Source organism: Taeniopygia guttata, chromosome 7 (genome assembly GCF_048771995.1).
Source record: "Taeniopygia guttata chromosome 7, bTaeGut7.mat, whole genome shotgun sequence".
Lineage (NCBI taxonomy): Eukaryota > Metazoa > Chordata > Aves > Passeriformes > Estrildidae > Taeniopygia > Taeniopygia guttata.
Window position 1 is genome coordinate 7,535,804 of NC_133032.1, and position 12,612 is coordinate 7,548,415.

The window sequence follows — 12,612 nt, forward strand, 5'->3', positions numbered from 1 at the left end:
AGTACTGCCAGTTCCTCTGCAGCTGATTACAGTATTAGAGTGTGCGTGTGCACAGCAGGCTAATGGCAAGGTAAGCTGAAACTAAGTTTCTCTCTGAAACTGTTATCCCATGACAATGATTTTATCCTTCCCTCACCTGGCATCCAAAATTCTACTTACAAAGGACTTTGCTACGCCACTGGCTATTGCTAGACTGGGTGTATATACATGACTAGTAAGTGTCTGTTGCTTGGGTCAGGGTAAACCATGAAGCTCTCCATGGTTTCTGTAAATTCATCCAGGTGTGTCCAAAACCCAACCCAGGTACTTGGAGCTCACCCGTATACTATGCATGTAGGAAATTGTTTTGAACAAAGAAAAGTAATTTTCTCTTATTTTGATACGGAATATTTACATTGTTTTTAACAATTTTATATCCTCCAGCTGAGTTCCAGGTAAGATCACCTGAAAAACTTTCTCACTTCAGAGCAAGCTTGGCCCTTGGGTATACAATCAATCTCTATACCCCCAAACAGTCTCTCCACTGCAGATATTGAAAACACCTTCACTGTAATGACTTAAACTTATCCTCCCCAACCCTGAAAAACTGCTTTATTGTCCCCTTTGGACAATATATGTGACAGCTAAGACAAAGGTGACACCTAAGACAAGGTCACCCTTGTAGGGCAGCACTCAGGGGCAGCAGCACCCTCTTGCAGGCAGTGGGGAGTGGAAATGGTAATCTTCCCCACAGCCTGACCCATAAAGTGTTTCCTTGTGACTGATGCCATAAACATGCTAACCAGATGCTGATGGATCGGCCTGGAGGCCCAAAGAACAACCTGAGTTCATTATATAAATGAGGGAGTGAAGGGAAGTCAAGCAGCTTTCCCAAAATCAAGAAGGAAGTTTGGGACTTCATCAGGAACTGAAACTAATTTTCTCCAGGCTCAGTTCTGTGCCCTCACTGTAGGGTGCCACCAAAAAATTTGGTATCTTCACACAAGCAGCCTCTGGGAGTCGGATCGGCTTCCCACAACACATAATAATTCCTCTTGTTAAAATGGGACGTGCAAACCAATGCCTGAAGTCCTCACCTTTGTGTTTCTCTGGTTTTACTTTATAGTGTGGCTGTAAATACCTCTAAAAGAACATCAGCTGTACCTGCAAACCGACACAAACAGATTTGGCTTAACCTCAAGCCTCACTTGCAAGAAGGCACTTGCACACATTAACACAGGACAGGGATATTCACCCCAGCCAGGACATAGGAAATTCCCCCCATCACTGCTGGTCCATCCCACAAAGAGCAACCATAAACCAGGGTGAGCCTCAGGTAGAAAAACTGAGTGAGAAAGGTAATTTCATCACCTCACAAAGAGAAAAATTTAATTTCAGAAAACTCTAAATATTACCCAATATTCTGGCTATAGGGTCAGTGGTGCTGACCCCCTATCACTCTCTCTTGGCTCAGAGCATCCCCATAGGTGCATAAAATCTCTGCTTTCTTTAAACTATTAAACTATTGTTGAAGCAGCACACACAGGGCCAGGGGCTTAGAAGAAGATACCTCCTCTATTGGATACTTTTCAGGAATGTCAGACACTGATCTTTTAACTCAATACAACTGAAGCCATCAAAACATCTACTTTAACTGTTTACTTAAGGATGCATCTTTTGCAGCTGTGATTTTTTCTGAAAATCTGTCAGTCAGGAGCTGATCACTGTAAGAAAAGAGAACAGAATAGAACAGCTTTCTGGCTAAAATGGCACCATTCAATTCCTGCAAATGTCACTGTATTTTAAAAATCAGATACTGGTGGCAGTAAATATAAATATTTTGCTTATAATCCTCCTGTTCTTATTTATGATTTACTTACAATTGGAAGCATTTTCAATGGGATGGTCTTAAAAAAATCGGGAATTCCAGAAGAAGGAAAGAGGTATTAAAAAAAAAGAGGAGAGAAACCCTCAATGAGGTCTCTAAGAAAACTACAGAAAAGGCAGAATTGATTTCAGTCAAGTTTGTGATCATGTGGGATCACATTCAATTTTTTTTTATTTTCATTTTGGACTCAGCCTATGTGCCCAAAGGTTTGCTCAGTTTTTTCCAGCAAGGTTTGCCTGATTTCAACTCAACACCACTATGGGAGTCACAGAACACCCAGTACAGGTCATTTTCCAACACATGTAAAGTCACAAGTTTAACATAATTCTGACGAAGTCTGCATGAAAATACTATATCCTCTTAATTCCTTCAAGAGCTACATTTACAATCTTGGCCAAGATTTTATTCTCTGTCATTACCATTAAGATCAGAGAACTCATCCTGTCAAGCATAGTCCCCACACAGAATTAATGGGATATCAATTTATTTCAGAATTTAAGGTTTCTGCAACTTTTGTCTCACTTGGTTCTGGAAAAAACTGTAGTCCCTAACTATGAGCCCACTGTGCTAGGTACTGAACAAAGGCACTGCTGAGTTAGTTTAAATTCAGTGATAACCTATTTGTGCTACTGAGCATTTTCGTACCCTTATGCAACCAAGAGGAATGAAGCTGACTGCTGCATCGTGATGTTCTCAGAGGCTCTGGATGATGCACAGACAACTTGTGTTCATTTCTCCTGAAGGGAAAGAAACAACGCCTCCGTTTGGCAGATGGGCATGAGGATTTGAGTCATCTGACCATGATTACATGGCATATCATTGAGAGAGGAAGGGCCTGCTAGTGGATATGGTGAGCCAAGGAACTTGAGCTAAGACCTCTGTACTATTATCAGTGTCCCATGTACACCACATATGAGCTTCTGAAATCCCAGAGATAATCACTTCTTGGCATCCCTCTGAAACAGCTCAACCCATTTCAGCCACTTTAGTCCTGGAAAAAATCCCCTGTGCTCCCTGTCTGCAGAATGGGAGCAATGACATTTGCCAGGATGTTCATATGCAGACAGATGCTGAAGTGTTGAGGCTGTGTGGGGGATGCAAAAAGCAAGAAATTCCCCCACAAGCCCTGGCCTTCCCAGAAGCCACCAGACAGAACAATTAATCTTCTCTAATTATAAAAAATAATAAAAATAGCGCAGTGGAACTGGCTGTGTCTTCTCAGGCCTCTGCACCTCACTCATCACCACAGGAAACCATGCAAAGAGAACTGGATTTCATGGGGGGCAGTTTAACAAGGTGAGGAACAATGCCAAGTTCTCTTTTCACTGCAAGGTCTATGGATGCCTTCTGAAGGCCAGTTCTTCAGAGGGTGCTGGGAATACAAGCCCTGCTTCTTGGTGCTGCTATTGGATGCACGGCATTTCTAGGAACATTTTTCTTTGCCACTTGTCTGACCTCAGGAGCAGTCCCACTGCTCTGTGCAGGCAGCCAAGGAATGCTCTGCCAAACCCTATTCATTATTTAGCATCCAAAGGTAGACCTAATCTGTGTGATAAAAGGATGGATTTTATCTAAGGCTTGTTCCCCTTAAAGTGATTTACACAACTGGCCTCTCTAGTTGCTTCCCTTAACATAATTACTTGCTTTTGCATTAATAGCCTTCCTCCATGTGGGTTATTTTTAGGACCTTTTTGTAGCCTTGAGAATTTACTATGGTTTTTCCCCTTGTATTTTTAGTGGGGATTTTAAATTTCCCATCTCTCTGAATGGGCTGTTAAAACATTAGTTTTGCCAACGCTGGTGTAAAGCGGGAGCAGCTCTGGGAAGCACCTCCTGGCTGTGTTGACATCTGGGTGTTGAGTTTGCCTCTAACTTGAGAAACCATGGGTGAGATTTCAGTTCAGAGCTGGCAGTCAGGGCTCCCAGACTGCTCATCAGGCTATGGACTGATGGACATGAATGAAAGGCTTTAAAGTATTCATCTAGTCCCACCTTGGTTTCTCACTGTAACCCCACTCTGCAATTTTGGCAAAGTTGGGAAGACTGGGATTTCTCCACCTAACATTAAATCAGGCATGAAGCCCTCAAGGGAATAAAGCAGGCATCTGCACAATGTGATTGACTCCACCCTAATGCAAAAGCACCCCAAACTAGACACCTAACATTTAGGCAGCCAGCTTTAGACAAAATAACTCCCATCCTTTGTCCTCCCATGATTATGGCAGGCTCAAATGCCTTGGCTAATGGGTGGTGTTGGGAGAATTGATTTATAAAACTTGCACAAATTCACAGATATTCAGGCAAAAAGTTCCCGGAGATACTAAAAATTCAAGCTATCAGGGTGTGCTGGCAGAAGAGACAATCCAGGAGATAATGCATTATCACCACTGGATTTTCTTACTTGACTACAACTGATCAATCCACAATAGGTAAGTTTAGCATCAGTCAAAAAGTTTATATTTAGGTACCCTCTGAGGGGCACTTAAATGAAGTCTAAGCTGGGTCCCCAGAAAAAAAGACTCACCAGTATTTGCCAGAATAAATTTATGGAGCTTACAAAGTGATTGAAATGCAGAAGTGATTATTATTACAATTATTATTAATGATAATAAAATACACTCACAAAATGCAAAGGTCTTCCAGGTGGTGCTTAATGGTTGGGATCACCAATGGCAGAACCAGCCTGTGAAGAATAACTTTTTCCATTTTGAAGTCATAAAAGCTTTTCAACTTGGCATGCAAACCTGCAATGTGGTTAGGGATGAGATAAAATTACTCTGTCTTCAAAAGTACCTTTGCATCTGTAATGAGCTGAAATTATAGGAACTTTTGCTATAACAGTATGGGGGAGCTGTATACAACCAGGGAATGCTAGCTGATGCTATGAATTATAGAATTTTTTAGGTTGGAAAAAACCGCTAAGATCATCAAGTCCAACCATAAAGCTGCTGCATCATCTAAGGGCTACACAATTTGAATCAGAAAGAGTGGATAACCATTAATGTTTACAGACTGAGGTCACACCTTTGCCCACAGGGTTGGCTACCACACAAGGTCAGTAGAGAGGCCTGGGCAAGGAGTTTCCTTCATGAGGGAAAAAAGAAAACAAACCAAGAAGGCAGACGCCAATCACTCATCTAAGCAAAGCAAAGGATTACCTGGACTGACTCTTTTGAAGAAGAAACTAGGGAGACAGCATTGCAAGGCATGGATAGGAGATAAAGGACAGGCAGAAGAAAAGATGTGCTTTTGTAGCACAATTTGTGGCAACCTTAATTATCAAAATTCTGCTACTGTAACTGAAGAACTAAACCTGTTCCCAGAGCACTCTCTGTCAGGCCCACAGAGCAGATACTGCTCATGAAACATGAAAATGGTCCAGCACGGCTTTGGCTTCATCCATCTCTACATGAATCCTTCTAAACTATCCCAAAGAGCAGGTGCCAGGTGACCAGCATGAGACAAAGCTGGCAAAATTGTCACTGTCCTTGAGATCCTGTGACTGTGGAACAGTCTCAGCACTGCACCAGTCTGAGCATCTGAGACATCCAGCTGCCCAAAGGGACATGAGTGGGTTCACGAGAGACTGCAGGCAATCTGTCCACTTAGAAGGGCTACAGCAGCAAAGAAACACACTTTAGGACCCAACAGAATTAGTTTCATGAAAGGCTGACAGAAACAGTCAAAGAAGAAATACAGTTCTCGATTGCTGTTGCTCTTGTGGCAGCACTGCACTGAAGCCCTACCCAAGGTGGGCTAAAGTCTGTGCAGGAGATGCACGAGAATAGACAGTGGCTGTCAGGAGAATTTCTCAGTCTGAATAACAGGACTTTCCCATCATTCAGTTTTAACCACTTGCCCCCTATCCCCCTGGAGCCAATCCCAGCTTCTTTGCTGAATGTATCTCTCAGCATTTTAAGCTGTACACAGCAAAGCAGTGCAGGGCAGGGAAGCTAAGAATGTGCTTGTACTGGTTATGCTCCCTTTCCTGGAAAATGTGAAGTGAATGAAAAACATTCTTCAAGAAGATCCCTGCCCCTCCAGGGTGGACATAGATGACTTCATTGGGGCTGTTCTCACTCTAAGTTTTCTGAGTCTTGGGCCACACAAATGATATATTTTTTCAGTGTGCTGAGGTGTGCTGGGATGCTGGCATTTCCTCCTCCTCATTTACATGGTCTTCCCATAATCTAGCACTAAGACAAGCTGAACTGCATAAGGACTCCCTGCCAATGCCACTTGGGGCTTGCTTACAGAAGACCTCTGGAGAGTGATGGGAGGTGCTCCCTGCCCTTCTCCTCTGCCTGTGAAAGGGCTGAGTGTGCTACTTCTGCAGAACTAAGCATTCCTGCCAGCCCATAAATCAAGTGAGCAAACTCCATCCCAATCTCTGATCCACTGCAGAAAAGCCCCATACTCTGCCTTTACAGCACACACAGGGCAAAGAGCTGTATTTCATCAACTGAAGCCTTAATATCAGAGGAGAGTCGTTACCTCCTGGAAAAAAAAAAAAAAAAAAAAAAAAAAAGCACAGCCAGAGTCTCACTAGTTCTGCAGCTTGGCTTCCCCATGTTTACACCAAATGACTTGTTGAACTTCATTATATACAAAGTATTTCCATAGATCAGAGGCAGGGAGACCTGTGCAGCTAACATAAAATAAATTACCACCCTGTGATAAATGGTTCTATTAGCAATCCAGATTGTTAAACTCAGATACAACAGGATGAAGGGAGCACTGCCCCATTCATTCTCCCTGCGGCAGATACTGAGTTGTAAATAGGTTATTTTGTGTGTAAATAACACATTAAAACTCAGCATTAGCCGTGTCTTTTGATAGAGAGGAAATTGTTCCAAATAAATAATTTCGGACAGGAATGTAAAATAAGCCAGATTTAATAGTGCATGCCTGCTGTAGCTGTGTTAAACATGACTAAAATGATAAACCCCAGAATATACTAATAGTAAACTATGCTCTGACATCAAAGTAATGAGGCTGTATTTTTACCCAGCTTTAGAAACGCTAAAATTAGTCTTGACAGAGCCAGACATCAGAAAAATGTTTCGAACATAAACACCATCAATTTGGGAACTTTGAGTTTGTGTCATGCAGAGGGTGGGGTGAAGAGGGAAAGGTACATTCTGGACCTTGTTAAAGTCGGGCAGTTAGCATTTAGGAGAATTTGTATTTAATTTTTATTACGAGATGAAAAACCTATCTTCCTAAATATCTCTGCCTTTGAAAGAGTGGCTCATTTAAATTTCCCCTACAGTCATGTGCCTGGGCTTCCTCATGCCTGTAAGTACAGAGGATGTGTCAGTGCCAGCCTGGAGGACACAACCCAGCATCACTCGTGGTGCTCTGCACTGAGCCCTCCTACCCTACACAGCAATAGGGACTTTGGCATTCAACAGAAGGGTTTTATGAACTTGAATTGTTTTAAGTCGCCCTTCCAGAAGTAGAGACAATAAAACCAAGAGCCTCTTCTGCAGATCTAACTTGTCTATAGTTTCTACATACTGTCATTATAAACACTTTCCATCTCAGGCACACATACACATGTGCCCCTACTGTAAGAGAAAAGCGGAGCTTTGACTCCTTGGCCAACATGATTTATGGAAAACCAGAAAATTAGGAGAGACTTCCCTGATGTCATATCTGTGAGGCCAATTTCTGAACATCTGATCAATGAGTTACTATAAAAAAACTGTCGCAGATGATGTTTAAAATGGCAGCTTCAGAAGACTAAAAATATGTGATGCAAATTTTTAGTACAAAAGGACTCTTCTCTATTGCCAGCATCAACAATATTGATCTCTTTTCCTACAGCCATAACTTAATTTGTTAAAGGCTGGAAACATTTGGGACAAATACCCACAGCAAGGGAACTAGAAATGCAGACTGAACATATTATCTTATAATAATACAGTCTAAATAATAATATAACCAAATAGTTATTCTTCAATTATTAAACTAATATTCCTTCAATTAATTAGAAATAAAACCTGATGAATCTATTAATTCCTACAAGTGAAAAAGAAAACCTTATGATCTGAGAAACATGCAAAACATGCTATGATGGCACTCCTCCTGTGTGACTCAGTAGAATAAAGGAGAAGAAATGTGTTGCAAATTACATTTGTTTGGCTCTGGAGAGCAGCTTGGTGATTTGCAACACTGGCTGAGCCTCAGTGCCACTTTCTCGTATGCTAATACAAAGAGTAAAACCTCTGCAATAAATGAAATAAAGAATTTTCCTTGGATGAGAATAAAGACTTGCTCATATGGCCCCAAAGCAGGGTGGGGAGCTCAGAGGCCCCCCTTTTAAAGCTGATGCCCTCCTCAAGCTGAGCTTCCTAATTAATCTTCAAGCCTTGTTTGCTTTCTTCTGTAAAAATATGAGCATAAATACTCATAGTTCTGGCCTGTTGTGAGTAATTACTTTAGTTTAGGGAATCAAACATGTTATATTAGCAGGAATACCACGTAAGGAGAGTGTCATCTCTACCCAGCCTTTTAGTTATCACCTGCTAAATCACACCTTGCAGTTAACTCAGTTAGAAGACAACTTTGTATTAATTTTTCTACTTTCAAGCACACACACAAGCACGCTGCTCGCTTTCAGGAGCCTGTATTATGTCTAGAGTTCAAAGGAAAGCACTTGGAACCACAAGAGCACGTGCATCACCTGCAGTGTCCTGGGGCCAGCGTCCGGCTGCTCCGCTGCTGCCCATTTTGGGTCGTTTATGAGCACTTTTCTTCACAGCACGAAATAGATTTCACTCTTTACATCTCATTACACAACGCTTTTATCACAATTCTCCTGACATCTTCAAACAATCCTCAACTTACTTCTCCACTTCCTCCTACTAAAAGAAGAAATATTGAGCCCATAAATCACTTTTTTCCAAAGGTGAGAGCACACTGCTAAGAGAACATATTATGCTGGATACTTAAAAACCAATTAGGTCTCCAGGGATGCCAGATGGGCTGATGGACACTCCACCTCGGGGCATCCTCATTTGGATCTCTGGAAAGGTTGTGACTGCTTCCTCAGTGGAGGCATTCCCAAGGCAAGTGCCAAGTGGGGAGAAAGTGTTTATTCACATCTAGGGGTTGAGAATTTTAGAACATCCTTGAACTATGTTGGAGCAAATCAACCCTTCAGGTCTGCCAGTCACTGAGATGATACTCCCAAGTCGGCTGCCTCAGTAGTTCCTATAGCTTTTCCTTCTTCAGGGATTTGCTGGGGGATGCCAAGCTGTTGCTTGCATGCACATTGCTGTCCCTCTTATTTCTGCTTCCTTGCAAGCCTTTCTTTCTGACACTTTGTGCAGCACTCACAAGGAAAGTGGCTCAGACCCATCCAGACCACAAAACTGTGTTTCCCTCCAAACAATTTCGGCAAAGACTTTCTGGTTGCTTTTAAGAAAAAGTTTATCAAACATGTGAACTAATCTGATAGATTATAATCTGTGCATCTGAATCTTCACAGGTCAAATGGAAAAAGAAACCTGAGTAGCAAAGTTTATGAAAAAGGAGAGATAAAGCAGATTGGAGCCTTTTTTGCCAAAAACAATCTTCAAAACTTCAAAACTCAAGTAACAAAAAACTCAAACTCCCCAGGCAATGTAGGTAAGAAAGAGAGGAGGTCAAAGAAGAGAGCAGTTCTGCTCTCCTGGGATGATGAAAAACCACCCTGCAGTGAAGGAAGAGGAGGGGAAAGCTTCATTTTGAGGTAAACGCTGGCTAGCAATAACATATATTACAAAACGAAAAAAAAGCTGCCTGCAAAGTTTACACAGCTGGGGTGTCTCTTGTCACATTCAAACTGGTGCAGCCTCTTCTAAATTTGTCTCTTATACCCTGACCAGAGATGACAACCAGTCCCCAGCGAGGGCAGCTATGGAGGCTCCCCAGTGGGCACAGCCTTGCCCACAGCTGTGCCACCATGATGGGCCCTGGCACTGCTCTGGAAATCCACCAGCACACCTGTACCACAGATGGGTGTGAGTTTTGCCTGCCACAGCAAGCAGGAGGAGGCAGGAGCAAAATCCCTGCACTTTCACCTGCACAGCACAGTTACACCCACCAGTAATGGCTCCATGCAGGTGTCCACAAGAGCTTCCCAGTTGACTTCAACAGCAGCAAGACCAAAATCTTGCTTAACACACTGATTTGAACGGGAACGGCAAGTGGAGGGGTTTCTGTATGAACATTCTTTCCCAGGGTCTGGACATTCCCAAATTCCTCTCTAACCATGAAATCCCAGCAGCAATTGCTGAAGACCATGCAGTCTGTTTAGCTCATTAGCAGGACCACAGCTGGCACATGACACCCCTTTCTGACCAGGATAATGAGGTGGTCCCCATCTCCAGCAGCCTCACCAGGCAATCTTTAACTCCACCATGGAGGAGTGGAGTGCTGCTAACACTACACAGCACCAGTCAGCTAGTGGCAAGCACTGAGGGGATGCCCCAACTCCCCCACAGCCACCCCTCACCACCCATCCCCTCCCTCACCCCACTCCAGCTCTCCATCACACTACAGTGACATTTAGATGCCAGCAGTGACACGGCTTCCAGTTCCTCTGACAGCCAAGAACCCCAATAAACCCAGCGTGTTCACAGGAAGACAGATGCCACCATACTTATTAAATTCTTACAGTCTAATGAAAAACACCCCTGCTGCTTTCAAACTGTAGAAAACAAAGTACCTCCTTGTGCCACTGCTGCTCCCACTGCTGCTAAAGGAGGGGGTTTCTTCCCCGTCTCTGTAAAGCCATTCCCCTCCAGAACAGCACCTTTCCCTTCTTTTTTCCCAGCAGCTGTCGAAGCAGAAGTTTCCATCTTAGACGGACATCTTCCAGCTCAGGAACCCTACAGGACAGAAAACAAAACAAGATTCTGGTCACCACTCACAAAACAGACAAAATCAGCTCCATGAAGCGGAAGATGGTTTGGCAGAGTTCAAAAGCAAATGGCAAGCAGCAAAGAATTCCTGGGTTCCTAACTCCAGCAATGCAGCCAGTCCCAGAAGTCAGAGGCATAAAGGACACAACTATGTAAAGGACTGGGTGCTCTCACAGACCTACAAAAAACAGGATCAAAAAACAATCCCCAGCTAAACTTGGGCTACACAGTAAAGTTTACAGGTCCAAAGGGTTTTCCAGGATTATAGAACAGGTGAGATACAAATATTTAGCACATTTAAAATGGATTTATCCATTGTATACATTACATAGACCATCCTAAGAAAAAACTCAGAAAAAAAATTCCACTAAAATACAGATAAACATGTATTTAAAGTGGTTCCTTTTTCTATCCCACTGTGGGTGCTTATGCTGTGGGCTGGTTTGGAACCAGTGTCATGATCAGAACTTTCCAGCAATGCTTACAGATAAGCCACAGCAGTTCTGCCACATCCCATCAAGTTCTCACTGGTGAAGTCTAACAAACACTGATCCCTCTCTCTCCCAAAAAAGTTCTTCTGTCCTGACCAATTGCATCTGAAAATCAACCACAGTTTTACCCCCATTACAGATGGTGAATTAAATGCCATGAGATATCCACAAAGCAAGAAGATACCAAAGTAGAAATAACCTGGGTTTTTAAACTTATGTTAATAAAACAGCAGCTCCTGAACTTTTTGCCAGCTTGACCATTTTTTCTGCATGATTCAGACTTAAATGGTCTCCCAAAAGCAAACATATGGGTATCCCAAATTTAGTGTAAAAACAGTGTGTCTCTTAAATGAGGAGGCATACTTTGTTCTGAATGCAAATACTTTGTTCCCTTTATTTTACCTTGTTTGATTTCACATGTCTTCACCTGACTCCTGCTTGCACACAACCAGCACAGTTACCTGGCACTAACCCCTCAGGCTGGTCTTGGGAAAACCCACTGCTAATTCTTCTTTCCTTTCTAATTTTAATGCAGATCTGCAATTCTTCACATGCAAATTTTCAAATGCAAATTTTTCAGCTCCTGAAATACTCTGGAGTACACTGGCTATTTACCTTACTGGAATTAATGGGATCAGGGGAATATAAGGGAAACCAGAACTCTTTTTTTTTGTGTGTGTGTGTGGGTAGTTTTATCACCATTGTGCCAATTCAAAACTTCCCTCCCTTTGCTCTGGAGGACTGACTGACTCCTGATCATATTGAACTAAAAGATAAAACTCTCCTAAAAACTTTAAAGCACAGGAATTCCCAGCCTGCGAGGCACCTGGTGCCTGGTGGTTGTGGAGGACTGCCTGGGCTCTGGGAGAGCAGTGTCTCACCAAGCAGCTGTGTGCTGCAGCCTGAGCAGCTCATCCCAGGAGCCTTCAGGCATGGCTCACTAATGGGACAACAAAGTGATGGATCTGTGGTCACAGTCTGCAGCTGTAAGCTGCAAAGCTCGCACTGGAAATGACAGGACCTACAATTACAGGCTTTACTGATGACACAAGGCTCCACTGAATACTGAGGTGGCCCCTCAAGGTCCTGCCCCGGCATGTGCTGGGCTTGATGGCAAGCATGAGATGGGTTCCTGGGGGCCAGGACTTTACAGTGGTTTAATCCAGGAATCAGGTTGGGTTACAGGCCACGTATGAAATAAATACACCCGAACTGCAGGAGTATTTGACCTAGGTCTGGCAGCCTGGGCTTCTGTTCGTTAAGCAAATAAACTTCAGAGGCTCTATTACGAACCCCCCACCTGTTTCTTCTTAGTCCCTCCTTTCAAGGCTTTGCACTTTTG

General features: G+C 43.0%; 1 protein-coding gene across 1 annotated transcript in view; it reads right to left on the reverse strand.

The window, feature by feature from the left end:
- The window catches only part of GLI2 (GLI family zinc finger 2), a 187,113-nt gene that overhangs the window by 128,816 nt on the left and 45,685 nt on the right, over positions 1–12,612 (reverse strand). Inside the window, exon 2 of the mRNA XM_002190573.6 lies at positions 10,584–10,746. Coding sequence (XP_002190609.5) covers positions 10,584–10,716 — 133 coding nt within the window. The 5' untranslated portion in view covers positions 10,717–10,746. The remainder of the gene's footprint in view (positions 1–10,583; positions 10,747–12,612) is intronic.